This window comes from Sorex araneus, chromosome 3 (genome assembly GCF_027595985.1).
Source record: "Sorex araneus isolate mSorAra2 chromosome 3, mSorAra2.pri, whole genome shotgun sequence".
NCBI lineage: Eukaryota > Metazoa > Chordata > Mammalia > Eulipotyphla > Soricidae > Sorex > Sorex araneus.
Genome location: NC_073304.1, coordinates 27,814,987 through 27,832,635, shown reverse-complemented (window position 1 = coordinate 27,832,635; position 17,649 = coordinate 27,814,987). Strand labels below are relative to the sequence as shown.

Here is a 17,649-nt window from a genome sequence, read left to right as displayed (position 1 = left end):
AAAAAAAGAGTGAGATTTAACCAGGACACTGAAACTTTGGTTCTAGACGCAAGTGCTGTCCCCATTGCTGACAACCTCAACTTCACTGGGCGGATTTCTCTCCTTCCTAGGTGTTGGTTGGCCTGTAGGGTTCTTCCCCCACACCCGCCCCCGGTCGCCCTCCGCGCGCGTTCCCGGAAGCCCCGCCCCTTCTCCGACCTCACGCCCCGCCCTTCCTCCCCCTCCCCCTTCGTTTTGGGCTCTCGGCCAACGACGCCAAGGCCGGAAATGACGGCAGCGGTGAAGGCTCCTGGGCGGGGCCTGAGCCGGGCTGCTCCTGGGTCCGCGATTTCACATCGGAAACAAAACAGCGGCTCCTCAGGAAGGAAGCCCGGTGGCGAGCGGTCGGCGGCGGAGAAAGAGTAGGTGCGTGGTGGGGAAGGAGTGAGGAGTCGGAAGGCGACACCGGTCCGGCGCCTGCACACCACGCGGCGGGTGGGGTGGGCCGCCGGCCTCGGCCCGTCTGTGGGCGCCGGGGCCGCGGCCGAGCCGCCGCCTTCGAGGAGGAGTGGGGCGCGGCCGGCCGGGGGGCGCGGAGCCGGCGGGTGCGGAACGCCGGGCCCGGCCCGTTTGTTGGGCGGCCGGAGCGGAGCGGGCGCGCGTTCGGGGCCGCCCGGCTCCGGAAGTGCGGGTTTCCGCCGGCGGCCGCGGGAGCAGGTGCCGGGGCCGGGATGGAGTCGTCTCGCAGGAGAAAGAGGAAGCGCCCGTGCGCTCGCCGGGTGGAGCAACTGGTGAAACTCCCTCCGCGCCCCGCGCCCCGCGCGTCCCTGTGTGCGGGGGCAGCGGCGGGCGGCCCCTGGCCCCTTGCGAGCTGGAGGACCCACTGGAGGACGGGTGCGGGCTGAGTCGGGACCGTCCCGGGCGTGGAAGGGATCGGCGCCTGGCCGTCCGTCTGTCTGTCCGTCCGTCCGAGCGTTCCCCGGACGTTCTCGGCTCGCCGCTGCTGGGTCGGAAAGTTAGCGTTCTCACCGCCTCTGCCGGCCCGGGGGGCGCGGAGCCCCCCGGCGGAGCCGAGGCTGGGAAGGAAGGGTCGGGAGACGGGAGGCGCACCTGGCGAAGGGCACCTTGTCACCGGAGTTCCCTTGACAGGGCGAAGGTTTTCACCAAAGGTGAACCGAGGAGGCCGTTCTCATCGGAGGGGGTCAGCACCCGGGACGGAGGATCAGGCAGCAGTGTTGACCGGGCACTTGGTCTGGCCGGTTGGTTCCAGTCGCCTGCAAAAGCCTATCTGGTTTCTCCTTAAGACACGGGCAGGGCGCGAGCAACCCGACAACCCGAGTCCCACCCACCCGGTTTCACAAGCCCCGACTATGAAGAGCCTGTTTGACCGAGGGCATGGGTCTTCCCACCCCACCGGCACCCCCAGAGAAAGAGGCTGGGCTGGGGGCCCGGGAGGGTCTGACCTCTGGGTCTGTCCAAGGGCCGCTCTGCTTCCAGGACAGGCAGACGTTCTCTGCCCAGAGTTGTGGGTATACTTTGTCTGAATGGGTAAGATTTATTGCCTTTGGGGCTGGAGTGATAGCATAGCGGGTAGGGCGTTTGCCTTGCATGCGGGCGACCCAGGTTCAAATCCCAGCATCCCATATGGTCCCCTGAGCACCGCCAGGAGTAATTCCTGAGTGCATGAGCCAGGAGTAACCCCTGTGCATCGCCAGGTGTGACCCAAAAACAAACAAACAAAAAAAAGATTTATTGCCTTTGTTTTGGATTTTGGGCCACACTCGGAGGTGCTCAGGGCTTACTCCTGGCTCTTTGGCTCAGGGGTCACTCACTCCTGGCAGGTGTGGGGGACCATATGGGGTGCCGAAGATTGAAGCTTGGTGGGCTGCATGCAAGGCCAGCGCTGTGGTACTGTCGTACTATCCCTCTGGCACCAACTTTTTTTTTTTTTAAGTTAATGACTATTGCTAAGTAGTCTGAGATTAACCAAGGGTGGCATGAATACCCTTTTGTGTAGAACTGAAGGCTGGAAGGTGTGCTGGGCTCTGAGCGAGGGCCTGTGAGAAGGTGGACCCTGTGTGTTCGCTGGTGTCCGCTTTATCTCCAGTCCTGGCACCCCATGCTTCTCTCTGTATGGCCACACCAACTCATGCTCTGACAAAACAGCATTTCAGAACTACATTCTACTCTGATGCTGCTCAGTTATGTGCTTGAGCTCCGCACGTTTGGAGGGTGTTTGGAGCGTGGCCCTGGGGGGCCAGCATTGCTGTAGGTACCGCACTCTGGAGGGGGCTGGGGTCAGAACTGAGGTGACCTTTGCAGAGTTCAGGGGAAGATGGGAATTTGAGCTTCTCTCAGGAAGCAGGGAGGGACAGAGGACGACGGAGTAACCGATTGAACAGGGAGTAGGGTGTCCAGAAGGGGGTTGGAGAGCTGGAGCACACCCGGTAGTGCTGTCAGGCTGCCCCCAGGTCTGCTCCTCAGTGGTGCTTGAGCCTTAGCCCTTGAACAAGGAGTGAAGTATAGAGTTGACTAGGGATGATTTAAGTTCGTAGAGTGGGGCGAAGTTTTAGGAATCAGAAATTTAGGAGCCGAGACCTAGAGAAGAAGATGAGGAAGTAGTTGGAATTGCAAAGTCCCACTGGGTATAAAGGGCCCCATGAAGCCATAAATGGGCCCAGAGCCATAAACAAGGACCATCATTGCTGGTTAATGTTGGCGCAGTGGGGGATACTCCTGAGAGGGGGAAAGAGAGACCAGGCTGACCTCTAAGGAGGAAGATGGAAGAGTCATCAGCTGAGGTGATGAGTGGAGGCAGAACTTGCATGTTGCATGTTCTCTGTATGGCCACACCAACTCATGCTCCAACAAAACAGCATTTCAGAACTGCATTCTAATCTGATGCTGCTCAGTTGTGTGCTTGAACTTCGCACATTTGGAAGGTGTTTGGAGCATGGCCCTGGGGGCCAACATTTCTGTAGGTACCGCACTCTGGAGGGGGCTGGGGTCAGAACTGAGGTGACCTTTGCAGAATTCAGGGGAATTATGTTCATGTTCATATATATGTTCACATACATACTTGCTTGTCACAGAGCTGAGGAAACCCCAGGAAAGATAAGGTGGTCAGAGATTTTGAACATCAGGCTTTTTTTTGTATTTGAATAGTGAAGATTCATATAGTATTATCAGTAGAAGCAATAAGACCTACAAATTTTGTGCATTTTCTAGTAACATTTATTTTTTTAGCAAAAGGTGAAAAATCTATTTAATCTCTGCTCAGTTTCCTTATCTATAAAATAATAATAAGAGTATCTTCCTCATAAGATTTTTTTTTTATTGAATCACCATAAGAACAGTTACATACATAAGCTTTCCAGTCTAATCTCGGTCATACAATGATCAAACATCCATCCCCTCACCAGTGCACACCCTCCACCACCAAGAAACCCAGGATATCCCCTATCCCAACCCTCTACCCGCCTATGTGGTAGATGATTTCCACCTTACTGTCTCTCCGCTTTGATCACATTCAGTATTTCTACAAAAGATCCACCATTATTATTTGGAATTTTTCCCAACATTCAGACCTGCGGAAAAGGCATCATTAGATAAGTTGTCTTCTGTTGCTGATATGAAGAGCATTTTGGATTTCTGATATTTTAGTAATGAGTCTGGAGGGATTTCTGCCAAAAGCCGCTGGGTTCCAAAATTGTTTTGTGTGCCTCTGGGATCATGGCCGTTCAGGAGCCAGGAGCTGTTTGTGGGTGGCAACTCAGGACCTCGTTGGGGCGGGTAGAGGGGCCGGTTCCACCTCCCATCCTGTGAGGCCCCTCATGTCATATCATCTAGTAAACATTTTAAAAGATAGAAGTAGGTGAAATTGGGCCCAGAGACAGTACAGCAGGTCAGGTACTTGCAGTTCATGCACCTGACTGGGGTTTGATCTCCAGTACCCCATACAGTCCCTTGAATCCTCTCAGGAGTGATTCCAGACTACAGAGTCAGGTAAGCCCTGAGCACCATCGCATGTGACCCCAACCCCTGTACCCCAAAAGAAATAGGTTAAAATTAACTTGAATAATATATTTAAAGAATATATTACTTTGTGGGGGTGGTTTGTATTTGGGGGCCACACCAAGTTGCTCTGTGCTTGGGAGTTACTCTTTAGTCCTAAAGTTAGATTTCAGACAAGGATTCTGGATTTGTCCCTTTTCATTTTCTCTTCCTTTCCCTTCTTTTCTCTTTGTTTTTGAGCCACACCCAGCAGTACTTGGGGCTCACTCCTGTCTCTGTGCTCTTGGGTCAATTGGCCTTGCTTAAGGGGCTATCTGCCATGCTGAGAATTGAACCAAGTTTGGCTACACACAAGACAAGCATATTATCTCCTCTTTCTGACCTTCTTGTTTATTTTTTTGTATCTTCTGGGACAGGGATGTGTCTCAGGGGTGGAGCTGTTTTACATGTAGAAGACCTGGGTTCTGTCCTCAACAGTGCAAATATCTGCAGAGCAGGTCTCCATAAAATTCAGTGCTTTAGAGGATTTGTTCTCACTTAGGTTCTGCTTCATGGTGTAGGCCTTGGGTCAGCTAGGACAATTTCTGCTTTGCGTATTTTATTCTGTGACCCAGGTTGAAGGGGTAGTGACTATCCACAGTAAAATTTTCTCACTGCAAGAGCAGAAGTGCAAGAAGGCAATGCTGGCTGCATAGGAATAGTTATCTGCTGAGCCCCTTTGATCACAGTGAGTCCTAACTGCCCCCAAAGCACGGTGATCGGTAGATTCTGCCCGCTCTGAGACCAAAGGAAATCACAGGACCAAGCCCCTAACGTAATTGGAGAGAATATTCCCTACAGGGATTATTTATTGCATTTAAATTTAATCTGCTACAGATGGTTCACTGAAATGGAGTGGGATGAAAGGGGAAAATAAATAGGATATTACTAGCCTCCTTGCTCTTTTTTTTCTTTGCTCTTTTTTGAGTCTGCTACTTCACAAACCGTTTTAGGGCTAAGGAAATTGTTTGCTCCTAGTCTCTTAAAATAGGGAGCAGTCTTTTCAATGATCTATTATGAAGTTTAAAGTTAAGTTCAGGTTATTTTTAATTTATAGAATGCAAGCTGGATAATGGTTAAATTTACTGTTGGATGTGAGAATGTGAGCTTCTAAAACCTCAGGTAGTTCTCCCAGTCCTTCACATAATCAGAACTTTGGCTTCTTGTTCATAAGCTTGTCAAAGTTACACCAAGAATTGTGGAAAAAATTAATCCTAAGCTTTGGCACTTGAAAATATCTTAAAGTAAAAAGGTACTTTTGTTCTTTTAAAATTCATTCAATTAAAATTTTTATTTTTGGGCAACACGGGCAATGCTCAGGAATTACTCCTAGCTAGGCATTTAGGAATTGCTCTAGTTGGTCCTCAGGGGACTGTATGGGATTCCAGGGATTGAACCTGGGTCGGCCACATGTAACGCAAGCACCCTATGCACTCTAATTTCTCTAGTCCCTTCTTCTTTTCTTTTCTTTTTCTTTTTTTTTTTTTTTTTTTGGCTTTTATGGGCACACCAGGAGATGCTCAGCGGTTACTCCTGGCTCTGCACTCAGGAATCAGTCATGGCGGTGCTCAGGGAACCATATGGGATGCTGGGGATCAAGCCCAGGTTGACACTTGCAAGGCAAACACCCTACCCGCTGTATGGTCGCTCTGCCCCCCACCCCCTATTTATTTATTTTAGGAGCAAGTAAGAAACATTTTTTGAGTACCCTATGAGAGTACAGTGTATACTACTTCAGAGAGCAGCGGGCTGCTTAAAAAAATACTTTTGAAATGAGCAGCACTTTATCCTCAGGTCCTTGCATTGAGCTACTGGCCTGAGTAGCCAAGAATCTGGCCAGTAATCACCAGAAACTGGCCCTGGGGCCCCTTGAGCACCAATTAGGAGGTGCTCCCCCTGCCAGAAGAAAATGTTTGGAAGGTTGGGGATATAACTAAAAAGGGAGTGGTGGATGGAATAGGACACTGGGATATAGTAAAAGGGAATGGATACTCAGGTGGAGGGTGTGGTATTACATTGAATTATAGGTGAAGCTCTGTCATTACAATATTATTAGCCATGGTGCCTAAAATTTTAAAAAATTATTTTAATATTTTAAGACTAGTACATATGCTTTGTATACTGGATGGACTCTGGATGGACTCATGGCATCAGAGGGTTCCCTGAGCACCAAGCTGGGGGTAGCCTTGAGTAGTGGCAGGTTGACCCAAAAACCTGAAGAATTTTTTATGGTTTTTTTCTTTGGGGGGTGACATGCATTGCTGGGGATTTAAATCTAGGCCTCCTGCATGTAAGACATGAAATGTTACCCTTTAAACTGTTGTTGGTACCCCTGATTTTGGGAGAGTGGAGACTTCTGTACACCCAACCTTTTCTTGTCTTTCTACACAGAAGTGATCCTTGATGCTCGGGGAACCATATGCAGTGCCACATGAAGACAAGTGTCTTATGCCCTGTACTGTCTCTCTAATCTCCCTTGATATTTGGGGGCTAAGGGGTTGAGCCACATTTGGCAGTACTCAAGGCTTACTCCTAGTTCTGTGCTTACAGATCATTCCTCGTGGTACTTAAGTGTGTGGTGCTGGGGATCAAACCAAAGTCAGCCTCATGCAAGACAAGCATCTTACACCCTATACTATCTCTTATCTCCTCTTGATTTTTTTTGGGGGGCGGGGGTATTGAAATCACACCTGGTGGTGCTCAGGGGTTACCCCTGGCTCTGTGCACAGAAGTAATTCCTGGCAGTGCTCTGAGAACCGTATGGGATGCCAGGGATTAATACTGGGTCAGTTATGTGCAAGGCAAATGCCCTACCTACTGTACTATTACTCCATCCCCCTCTTGATTAAAAACTAGAAATTGAGGGGCTGGAGTGATAGCACAGTGGGTAGAGCGTTTGCTTTGCGTGTGGACTACCCGGGTTCAATTCCCAGGTTCCCATATGGTCCCCTGAACACCGCCAGGAGTAATTTCTGAGTGCATGAGCTAGGAGTAACCCCTGTGCATCATTGGGTGTGACCCAAAAAGCAAAAAAAAAAAAAAAAAAAAAACAACTACCTAGAAATTGAGCTTCCATATGACCCTGCAATACCACTTCTGGGAATATATCCCGAGGATGCAAAAAAGCACAGTAGAGATGACATCTGTACCTACATGTTTATTGCAGCACTGTTCACAATAGCCAAAATCTGGAAACAACCCAAGTGCCCTAGAACAGATGACTGGTTAAAGAAACTTTGGTACATCTACACAGAGGAATACTATGCAGCTGTTAGGAGAGAGGAAGTCATGAAATTTGCTTGTAAATGGATAGACATGGAGAGTATCATGCTAAGTGAAATGAGTCAGAAAGAGAGGGACAGACATAGAAGGAGTGCACTCATTTGTGGAGTATAGAATAACATCACATGAGGCTGACACACAAGGACAGTAGATACAAGGGCCAGGAGGATTGCCCCATGGCTGGAAGCCTACTTCATGAGCTGAGGGCAGAAGTTAGATGAAATAGAGAAGGGATCACTAAGAAAATGATGGCTGGAGGAATCAGTCGGGATGGGATATGTGTGCTGAAAGTAGATAATGGACCAAACATGATGACCTCTCAGTGTCTGTGTTGCAAGCCATAATGCCCAAAAAGTAGAGAGAGAGTATGGGGAATATTGTCTGCCATGGAGGTAGGGGGAGGGTGGGAAAAGGGAGGTATGCCGGGGAAATAGTTGGTGGTGGAGAATGTGCACTGGGTGTTTGATCATTGTGAGATTGTAACCCAAACATGAAAGCTTGTAACTGTCTCATGGTGATTCAATTAAAAAAATTATTTTTATTTTTATTTTTTTGCTTTTTGGGTCACATCTGGTGATGTACCGGGGTTACTCCTAGTTCATACACTCAGGAATTTCTCCTAGTGGTGCTTGGGGGACCATATGGGATACTGGGACTCGAACCCAGGTCGACTGCATGCAAGGCAAAAGCTCTACCCACTGTGTGATTGCTCCTGCCCCCCCCCATTAAATTTTTAGGTGAAACTAATCAAATAGCTCGAGTCATTTAAACAAACCACACACTTTTCATTTTTATTTATTATTATTGTTTTTGCTTTTTCGGGTCACACCCAGCAATGCTCAGAGGTCACTCCTGACTCTGCACTCAGGAATTACTCCTGGTGTTTCTTGGGGGACCATATATGGTGCCGGGGATTGAACTCGTGTTGGCCGCATGCAAGGCAAATGACCTACCCTCTGTACTATCGCTCCAACCGTCACACTCTTTTTAGAAGATTTTGATAGTTTTGTAATGATACTTATATTTGCAGAGTAAAGATCTTGTTTACATTGCATCTGTGAATGAAGAAAATGGTATCAATAATTAACTATAATGTGCCAATTTAAGGTTTAGTTATTACCTGAGAAGCACTGAGAAACAGAAACATACTTTTCTTTTGGCATTTCATTAAATCGGGTTTTTTGTTTTTTGTTTTGGTTCATAGCCGGAAGTGCTCAGCGTTTACTCCTGGCTTTGCACTCACTCCTGACAGGGCTTAGGGGACCATAGCGGGTGCTGGGGATTGAGTTGGGGTTGAACAAGCACATAATTCTCTGCCCCCTCTGTGATATTTTTGACGTGCTGATAGGTGGGAGGTTTTCTGGTTTGATCCCAGAAAAGACTAGGCAGACTTTTCTCTTCAGCATATCTAACCTTCAAAGTTATTTGTGTTCTCCTGGAACTTTTCTTAGTCTCTTTGTATATGATAGAACTTTCCCATCAGAGTAAGATTTTTTTTCCCCCTTTTGTCTTATTGAGCAAGTGTTTGAGAAAAAGGAAGTGGATGGAAGTAAATTCAAGTATTGTGCTGTCCATTTCAGAAAATCTAGCAGGTGGCAGAAAACTGCAGAATCGACTTTGGTCTCTGCTCTCACTTCCTGCAGGTCACATGTTCTCAGGGCATGGCTCAGATTGCTATAAAATTCCCCTAGTGTCTTTTTCCATGCAACAATGCCTGTTCAGTGGGGTCCTTGGCCTTTTCTATGCAATTAACAATTGTTTTGAGCTGTTTATCAACCAGAATGAAATCTGGCTTTCCTTGCCCCCTTTCTTTGTCTCAACAGTGTATGTTTGTTCACTGGGCCTGACTGAAGACCTAGTTAGTCTTGTTGCCTTCCTCTGTTTCCTACCAAAGCTTCATCTAAAGAGCATCTCTGTCATCTTGTAGCATTGTGATCTTCAAAGCCTCAGCAAAGGGATGAACTTTCCTTGGTGAATTGGGAAAGGCCAGGCCGATCAGGCATCAGAAAACCTGGGTTCTGGAATTGCTGTTATTTGTTCCATAGTTTAGCTTTGGCTAATCCTTTTACCTATCCTATGCCATCATTTAATTTTGTTTTTGTTTTAAATTTTTTTAACAAGTTTTACTTCTGAAAATAGTGTTGGAATAAAGTTGCTACTATAATATTGATGATTTTTTTGTTTTGTTTTCGGGTCACATCCAGGAGTTCTTAGGGCTTACTCCTGATTGTGCTCAGAGATCACTCCTTGTGGGCTCAGGGGACCATATGAGTTGCTGGGATTGAACTCAGGTCTGCCTCATGCAAGGCAAGTGCCTTACCCATTGTTCTATTGCTCTGGTCCCCTGTATTATTGATAATTCTTATAAGATTTGTCTGAGAGAGGCCAGAATGAAATTACGGCGGGTAGGGTGCACCTTGATTCTCCGCACCTTACATGGTCTCCCAAGACTGCCAGGAGTTATCCCTGAGTACAGAGCCAGAAATAAGCCCTTAGCACCATTGGGTGTAGCCCCAAAATAAACCAATAAAAGAAAAAGCAAAAATAAGAATTTAGGGGGCTAGGAGATGTTATAGTATTTAGGGTATATACCTAGCATGTGCCCAATCCAGGTTTAATTTCCAGCATCACATGGTCTCCTGAGCACAGCTGGGTGTGTGTGGCCCTGGGCGCCCTGGCAGTGCAGGCAGGGCCTGACCAACATCACATCTTGGTCCTTCTCATTCATCTGTCAGCCTGGTCAGTTGAGAACCGCTGGTGGGGCTCTGCCTTCCACTGCTTCCCTTCCCCAAATCCTTGGGATTTAAAAAGTATGTGGAGGCAGAGGATCATGAAGTTAAAAGTGCGACAGGATAGGCACCAGAGTGAGTGTACACAGGGAAGGCACTTGACTTGCACATGGCTGACCCAGGATCCCTGATATCCCATATGGTCCCCAAGCACTGCTTGGAGTGCAGAGCTAGGAGTAGCCCCTGAGCACTGCTGGGTCTGACCCCAAAACCATACCCAGCAAAACCCCTGAGCACTGCTGGGTCTGGCCCCAAAACCATACACAGCAAAAAGAAAATAGGATAGTGAGAACATTTTCATAAATATGTACTTAGAATACAGCACGGAGGCCAGGGACATAGTACAAGAGGACGTACTTACCTTATTATGTCTTACTTTACATGCTGCTCTGGCGGCTGTGATCCAGATTTAAAACCCTGATCTCACATTGTTTCCCTTCAGCACCACTAGGGGTCACTCCTGAGCACCACCATGTATAGCCCAAACTGTGCCCTTCCCACCCCAAGGGAGTGCTGGAGAAATAGTACATGGGATAAGACAGCTACCTTGCATGCAGCTGACCCTGGTTCAGTTCCTCACACCACATATGGTGTCCTGGGCACTGCCCTCCAAATGCTGTATAGGTATGCAAATAGGTATTTTCCCTATATATTTCTGAAAACTTTTATGAGAAGGAAAGTTGAAATCATAAAGAAAAGTGATGGGGAGGAGGGGGAGAGAGGGCAAAAGGCTAGAACACATACAGGAGCCCTGAGTTCAATCCTCAGCATGCCATCGACCCCTGAGTACTACTCAAGCAATCCCCCAGCCCTCAACACTTTTAGGTATACAAACCACCACCACCCTCTCCTCCTTTCCTCTTCCTCCATACACAAAAGAATTGACTGATGGAAATTAAGGTAAGCAAATGTGACTGTGGGGTTTCCTATTGGTATTCAGGGGGTCATGTAGTACCAGAGATCGAGCCTGATAAAGCACCTTTGCCCTTGTTATCTCCCCAATCCTATGACAGTACTTAAGGAGATGGAAAAGGTTGTGTTGGTCAGCATAGAAAAAGTAATATAGTTATGAACATTATTTAAGATCATTCAGGTTCCTTTGCTCTAAAGCTGGGTTGATTCCATGTAACTCTGTGCTAAGAGCACATGCTTTGTATGTATAAGGTCTTGGATTCTGTCCCCAGCACCAAAATGGTTTCTCAAGTAGATCTGTTCATTACCTAGGTGGTATCTGGAACTGACAATAAGTTTGTGAATTTGAGATCTTGGTAAATGAATATACTTCTGGGTTGCAAATTGTTGTTTTAATTTTTTAACCATTTGCTTTGTATAATAGATTTGCTAGGATTTGACCAGCTTTGGGTGATTTGGTAATATCCTATTTCAGAGTGATTCTGGGAACCTGCAAGTGACAGCAGCCTGTGCAATCCCTAGAAAGCTTGGCCAGGAAGAGGACACATGAAAAAAAGGTTTGTTTTCCCTTAGTAATTTATCAAAGCATTTATAATAAAACTATAATTGTAATGCACAGATAACTGATTTCTTTTTCCCTTTCCAGAACCCCAAGAGACTTTGTTTTCTGTGAAAAAATATTTCTATACAGTTGCTCCAATGACAGAGTTACCCGCACCTTTGTCTTACTTCCAGAATGCACAGATGTCCGAGGACAACCATTCAAGCACTGCTATACGTAACCAGGTACAGTATCGGCTATTATAACTGCTCTTGCCAGACTGGGTTCACTGATCATCCCCTCTCCACTCCAGGATAGACTGAAGGGGCTGAGTACACATGCTCTGCTTTTATCTCATTTGCATATATGCTGAACTTCAGCTGAGGACAAAGCGTGGGTAACTTTGTGGTGCTGGCAACACAAAGCTGTGTTGAGACTTCCTCCCTGGTAGAAAGCTCATTCTCCGTTAAAAGCTTCTCCAACTTTTCCAGCTATTAATTTTACCTCTCTTGCTTTTACCGTTCTGTGGCCTGAGCTCATTTCATTTTGTCAGTACCTAGCAGAGTTCCTGACAGTGCTATGTAGATGGTTTTTTATCAGAATGTGTGATGAGTGGAAGACTCAAAGTCATAGTCTCAAGATTATTACAAAGGAGAAAATGAAGAAAGATGTAATCTGTGCCATGGGACAGGGACTCCTTACCAGCCTCATGCACAGACAGCAGTCTAGTTTTGACCCTGTTGGTTAATCACCACAGATGCAGGTGCCTCAGATCACCTGTGAGATGGTTGGGAAATCAGTAGGATTTTTGTTTTTTAATAATTTAGTTTATTTTTGGTTTTCAGACACTTCTGGTGATGCTCAGGGCTGACTCCTGTCTCTACATGCAGGGAATTCTCCTGGCAGAAGGACTTAGGGGGCCATATTTGGCCATGGGAATTGAACCTGGGTTGCCTGTATGCAAGACAAGTGTCTTACCTGCTGTACTGCCTCTCCAACTCATCAGTAGGGTTTTCAGAGGTGACACATGAAGTGGGGAGAAAAAAAAAACAACTGTCAATATTCAGGCTACTTAAATGGAGTGGCTGGGAGAAGGGTAATGTCCTCAGAGTTGGCTCTGTCAGAACCAGAAGGCAGAAACAGTGGTGGGAGGTACAGGGAAACATAATTACCCTGCTTCTGAAAGAGCATGAACTCTTACTTGCTAGTGTGTGCTTGTTGCTAAAATTGGTCACAGAGGGGGTAGACTCGGCCTGATCTGCAGAGGGTTGAATGACTAGTGTACTAGGGCTAGAGGGCCTAGTAGAAGGTTCTTTACACTCTCAATATTTAAACTCCAGTTAAGGGTCAAAATGGTGGCGGAGGGAAGGCTTTGCAAAGTTGACTTTGATGAATGAGTAAGATTATAATAGAAGTCAGTACTGATGAAATAACATTATAGGAAGGATTTTTTTTTTCAGTCACTGTGAAATTACAAAGTTATTCATGATTGGATTTCAGGCATGCAATATTTTAACATCAGTTCTTCACTGGTGGTGGAAAATTTTTTTTAAAATTTAAGTTGATAGGCCACATTGTTTGTTAAATGGTGTTATTTTATTATTTTTGTCTTGCCAGGGATCAAACCCAGGGCCTCACACATCAAAGCAAGTCCTCTAATGCTGTCCTACTTAGACCCCTGTTGAGGTTCCCAAAAAGCCTGTTTTTCTGGTACACCCTCTATGATATATCAGCAGCTTGATTTGCCTTTTTTGCTCTTCCTTGATAATAGCTTTTTGAGAAGTTAGAAGTGGGCAGATAGTGAAGCTCTTTGGCTTCAGAAGCTTAAAGTCTGAATGCCACACTTTAGACTGTTAAGAGTTGGGTCTGCAGATTTAGGTCTCTGGGTTCTGGCCTTACCTGGAACAGCTCCAGTTTTAACTTTGTTTCCTCCCTCACCGGGAAGCACGCAGTTGGGGTACTCTCAAGGTGGCCCCAGCACATGCAGCTGCCGCGCCAGGTTTTGAACTAATGGGCTTGCTGGGCTAGTACTTCAAGCCTCTGAGCCATCCTCCGGGCTCTCTCCTATTATATTTTCTGACTAACATCTCTTTAAACAAAATATCTTAGAACTAGCAAGTTCCAAATTTATATACTTTTAGGCCACGTGCAAGGGTACCCAGGGGCTACTCCTGGCCCTGCACTCAGGGATTACTGTAGCTGGTGTTTGGACAGCCATACGCAGTGCCAGGGAATTCACCCAGAGTTGACCACATGCAAGGCAAGTGCCTTAGCCCTTAGTTTTATCTTTCTGGCCCCAAATAGTTATATGTCTTTTGTCCAGACCTTCTAAAACATCTCATGAAATAAAATCAAGTCTGTGAGCACTTCCTCTATCTCTTTATTACCTGTTAACATCTGCTCCCTTACAGTTCTGCTTCTGGGACTCTATTTCCTCCATTTTTTTCTCAGATGACCCCTTCCATATTCAGCTTCGTCACTTAAGAGGCTTCATAAGAGGGCCATGTCATGAGGTCTCTCCCTTCCCTGCCACCCAAGTCCCGGACCCTCCCATGTTTTGATTGTGCATATAAAACGCAGTATTTCCTTTTTGTTTTGTTTTGGGTGCACACCCAGCAGTATTTAGGGGTTACTTCTGGCTCTGCACTCAGGGATCATTCCTGGTGGTGCTCAGGAGACCATATGGGGTGCTGGCAATTGAACCGAGGTCGGCCGCATGCAAGCCAAGTGTCCTGCCCACTGTTTTGTCTCTCGAGCCCCACATCAAGTACTTCTTAAGGTACTATCTCTTCATTTGGTCATGTTTATCTGTTTCCCCTATTGATTTTGAGCTACCTCTCTGGCCCCATTTTTTGCCTTTTTTTTTTTTTTTAAAAACACCTCAGTAACTGATAAATCGAAACAAATGATATTGTGAAGGAGGTGGAGTTGACACAGGATTTTTATTGATGATTAAATATGTCCATGCTATAGTTCCAGCAATTGCTGATGTTCTTGGTGTACCTTCTAGACCTAATAGGGTAGGGCATCATTATCTAGAATATCAGGCCTAATTGTTTAATTTTGACTCTTCTATTGATAATATGAATCAGGTAAGCCAATACATCTTCTTAAAGATGCTGTTGATAACTTACAAAGATCTTCTGCATAAAGTGGCATGTATCTGTTACCATGGAATAAATATTATACCACTTTGCAGCATAAGTGCTTGCCTAAGCTTGATTTAATTTCTCTGTGTGTGTTAGTCTGTCTGTCTGTGGTATTAGGGACTGAGTCCAGGGTCTCATACATGCAAGGCAAATTAAGTGCTTTACTAGTGGGCCGGTGTCCTTGACCTCAACAGACTTAGAACTTTAAATGCTTTCTGATTCCAAAATTTCTCCAGTATTATTCCAATTACAGCTTTTTTTTTTTTAACCCCAGAAAAATATTATAATACTGAAAGGAGAGACACTGTATGGAGAAAATTCTGGGGAAGAACAATACAAAGTTTATATATTCACTTTGTACTAGTATGATTTAAAAAAAATCGAAATGAGGGAAGACACTGTGAAGCAAGTTTTTTTTTTTTTTTGGTTATAAAGAAGCCATTTTATAAGTAGATGATATATATATATGCTTATGAAATCATGGGAATTGATCCAGATTTAAATTGGAAGATCACTTTTTATGGATTTATAAAGCAGCTTTTGTAATTCTGCTTTTGGAGAGTGGATTTGTTAAATACAGGTACTCCAAGACCAACCCTTACAGGCAGGCATAAAAAAATCTTATCTTGAGGCTGGAGAGATAGTACATTTATCTTGCACAAAGCTGACCCAGGTTCAATCCCTGGCACCCCATATGGTCCCCTGAGCATTGCCAGCAGTGATTTCTGAGCGCAGAGCCAGGAATAAGTCCTGAGCAGCGCAGGGTGTGGCCCAGAAGCAAGCAAACAAATTTTGTCAGGTTTTTTCCTTTATTTGCTCAATAGCTAGTTAGAGAGGAATAAGGAGGAAAATTAGAGATGTGGAAAGTTTGAATCTTTTCATGCTCTCAGAAAAGAGAACATACTGAACATGTGCTGGGCACAGGCCTTCAGTGCACCTAAGTATGGGCACAGGTATGTAGTTTTGGGCCTTGCATTTTTGAGCCCATAAGTAAACTTTTTATTTTGTTTTCTCTTGCTTTGAGTGATAGTAATACTATGTGAACGTGTCTTCTAGAGTTTACATGCATATTGTTTTACACTATTATAAAAGAAAAGAAACAATTAAAAAAATTTTTTTGTATTGGATAAAGAGTGAATAACTTTTTTGCATATTTAAGAATAGGTCTGTAAAAAAGTGGACCTCTGGCCATGGAGATAACTCAGAGGGATGGAGTGCATGCTTTGAATGCATGAAACCCTGTTATTTTTAGGGGGGACAAGGAAGAGAGTGGCCACAGCTGGTTCTGTAACCTTAACCCCCATATTGTCTCTCTCAATTTGCTCCAGCACTACATGTCCCCTCAAGAAATGCCCAGAGCATCTCTGGGGATGACTGACACTCTCCCCTAAAAAAGAAGATCATCTTCTCTTTCTTTCTTCTCAGTGTTAAACTCCAGGTGTAGGAGCATCTGTAATCTTAATTCATAGCACAAGACAGTTCTTTTAGTATGGGAAAGATATAAGAGGGTAACCAGATACTAACAGCTACCACTGATGAGTTGGCCTTAAGGATAATGACTGAGTTATGACTTATAAAACCCTCAGAGGAAACAAATTGTTTGATCCAGTTATAATTTAAAGCAGCTGTTTTAAGTTTCATTTATTTTACTTAATTTCATAAAGCCTCATTTTTGTATCTTAAACTTAGGTATAAATTTAAACTTCTCATTTAACTAGCTGTGCTTTATCAGTGTCTGGCTAATTGTTTTGGTGTGCCCTACATTGAGAAGGCCCTGCAAGTTGTTGGGGGAGGGGAATGACCACACTGAGTAGTGTTAAGAGGCCACTCATGGCTAAGTGCTCTGGGAACCATGTGTTGCCTGGGAATTTGGAGCAGAGTGTGTACACCAGCTGGTTGAGCTATTTCCTCTGTCTTAAGACCTTTGGTTTTAAAACTGGGACAGTCAGCTCTGAGAAAATAGAATCAGTTGATTACCCTATTAGAAATAGAATGACATTGAAATTATTTTGGACCTGATTAGCCAAGTCTACTCAGTTAAATGAGTTTTTTTGTATAACTTCAAATAGTGTTACAAATGCTATGATGTTAGTGTTTAAGTAGAGGATAAGATTTAGAGCATTTTCCTCCTCTTAAAGGTCAAATGTTACCCTTGACTTTCTTAGCAAATGTAAAGCCCAGAAAAAACTTTTCCCTTTTGTAGGCTTCTCTGAATCTCATTTATAGCAAAGGGATTTGGAGGGTTTCTTTGTTTTCTCATTTTGGGGCTATACCCAGAGTTGCACAGGGCTTACTTCTGGCTTTCTGCTCAGGGATTACTCCTGGCAGTGCTTGGGGGACCATATACAGTGCCAGGTCCGCGGTCAGCCATATACAAGGCAAAAGCCCTATCTACTCTGCTGTCTCTGGGATTTCAAGTTTGGTGTTCAGTTAGAGAGGACTAGAGATAGTTCAATAGGCTAAGCACATGCTTTACCTGCAGGATATGATCCCTATCACATGGTTCCCTGAGCAGAGCTGTTATACCCCTGAGCACTACTGCATGGTATCACTGTATCACTGTCACTGTCATCCTGTTGGTCATCGATTTGCTCAAGCGGGAGCCAGTAACATCTCCATTTGTCCTAGCCCTGAGATTTTCGCAGCCTCTCTTTACTCGTCCTTCCCAACAGTGCCTCATTGGAGACTCATTGGAGACTCAGGGTCAGGGGAATGAGACCCATTATTGTTACTTTTTTTGGCATATCGAATACGCCACGGGGAGCTTGTCAGGCTCTGCTGTGTGGGTAGAATACTCTCAGTAGCTTGCCAGGTTCTCTGAGAGGGAGAACTAGACAACTAGAGAAGTAGAACTCTCTCTCTCTCTCACTCAGGGTATTTAAGAAAAAAACAAAACAAAAACATTCCAAGAATATAAAATAACATAATATGAGACTAACACCCA

At 45.3% G+C, this 17,649-nt stretch overlaps 1 protein-coding gene across 3 annotated transcripts in view; it reads left to right on the top strand.

Annotated features, from left to right (window-relative positions):
- The first annotated feature begins 284 nt into the window (after positions 1-284).
- Positions 285-17,649, top strand: part of PSEN1 (presenilin 1) — a 65,405-nt gene continuing 48,040 nt past the window's right edge. The window contains exons 1-3 of one of the 3 annotated variants that reach the window (XM_055131336.1): positions 285-405; positions 11,491-11,572; positions 11,662-11,801. In XM_055131336.1, coding sequence (XP_054987311.1) covers positions 11,715-11,801 — 87 coding nt within the window. In that variant the 5' untranslated portion in view covers positions 285-405; positions 11,491-11,572; positions 11,662-11,714. Of the gene's footprint in view, positions 406-705; positions 874-11,490; positions 11,573-11,661; positions 11,802-17,649 lie in introns of those variants that run through there. The other 2 variants (XM_055131337.1, XM_055131338.1) reach the window with 2 other exon arrangements.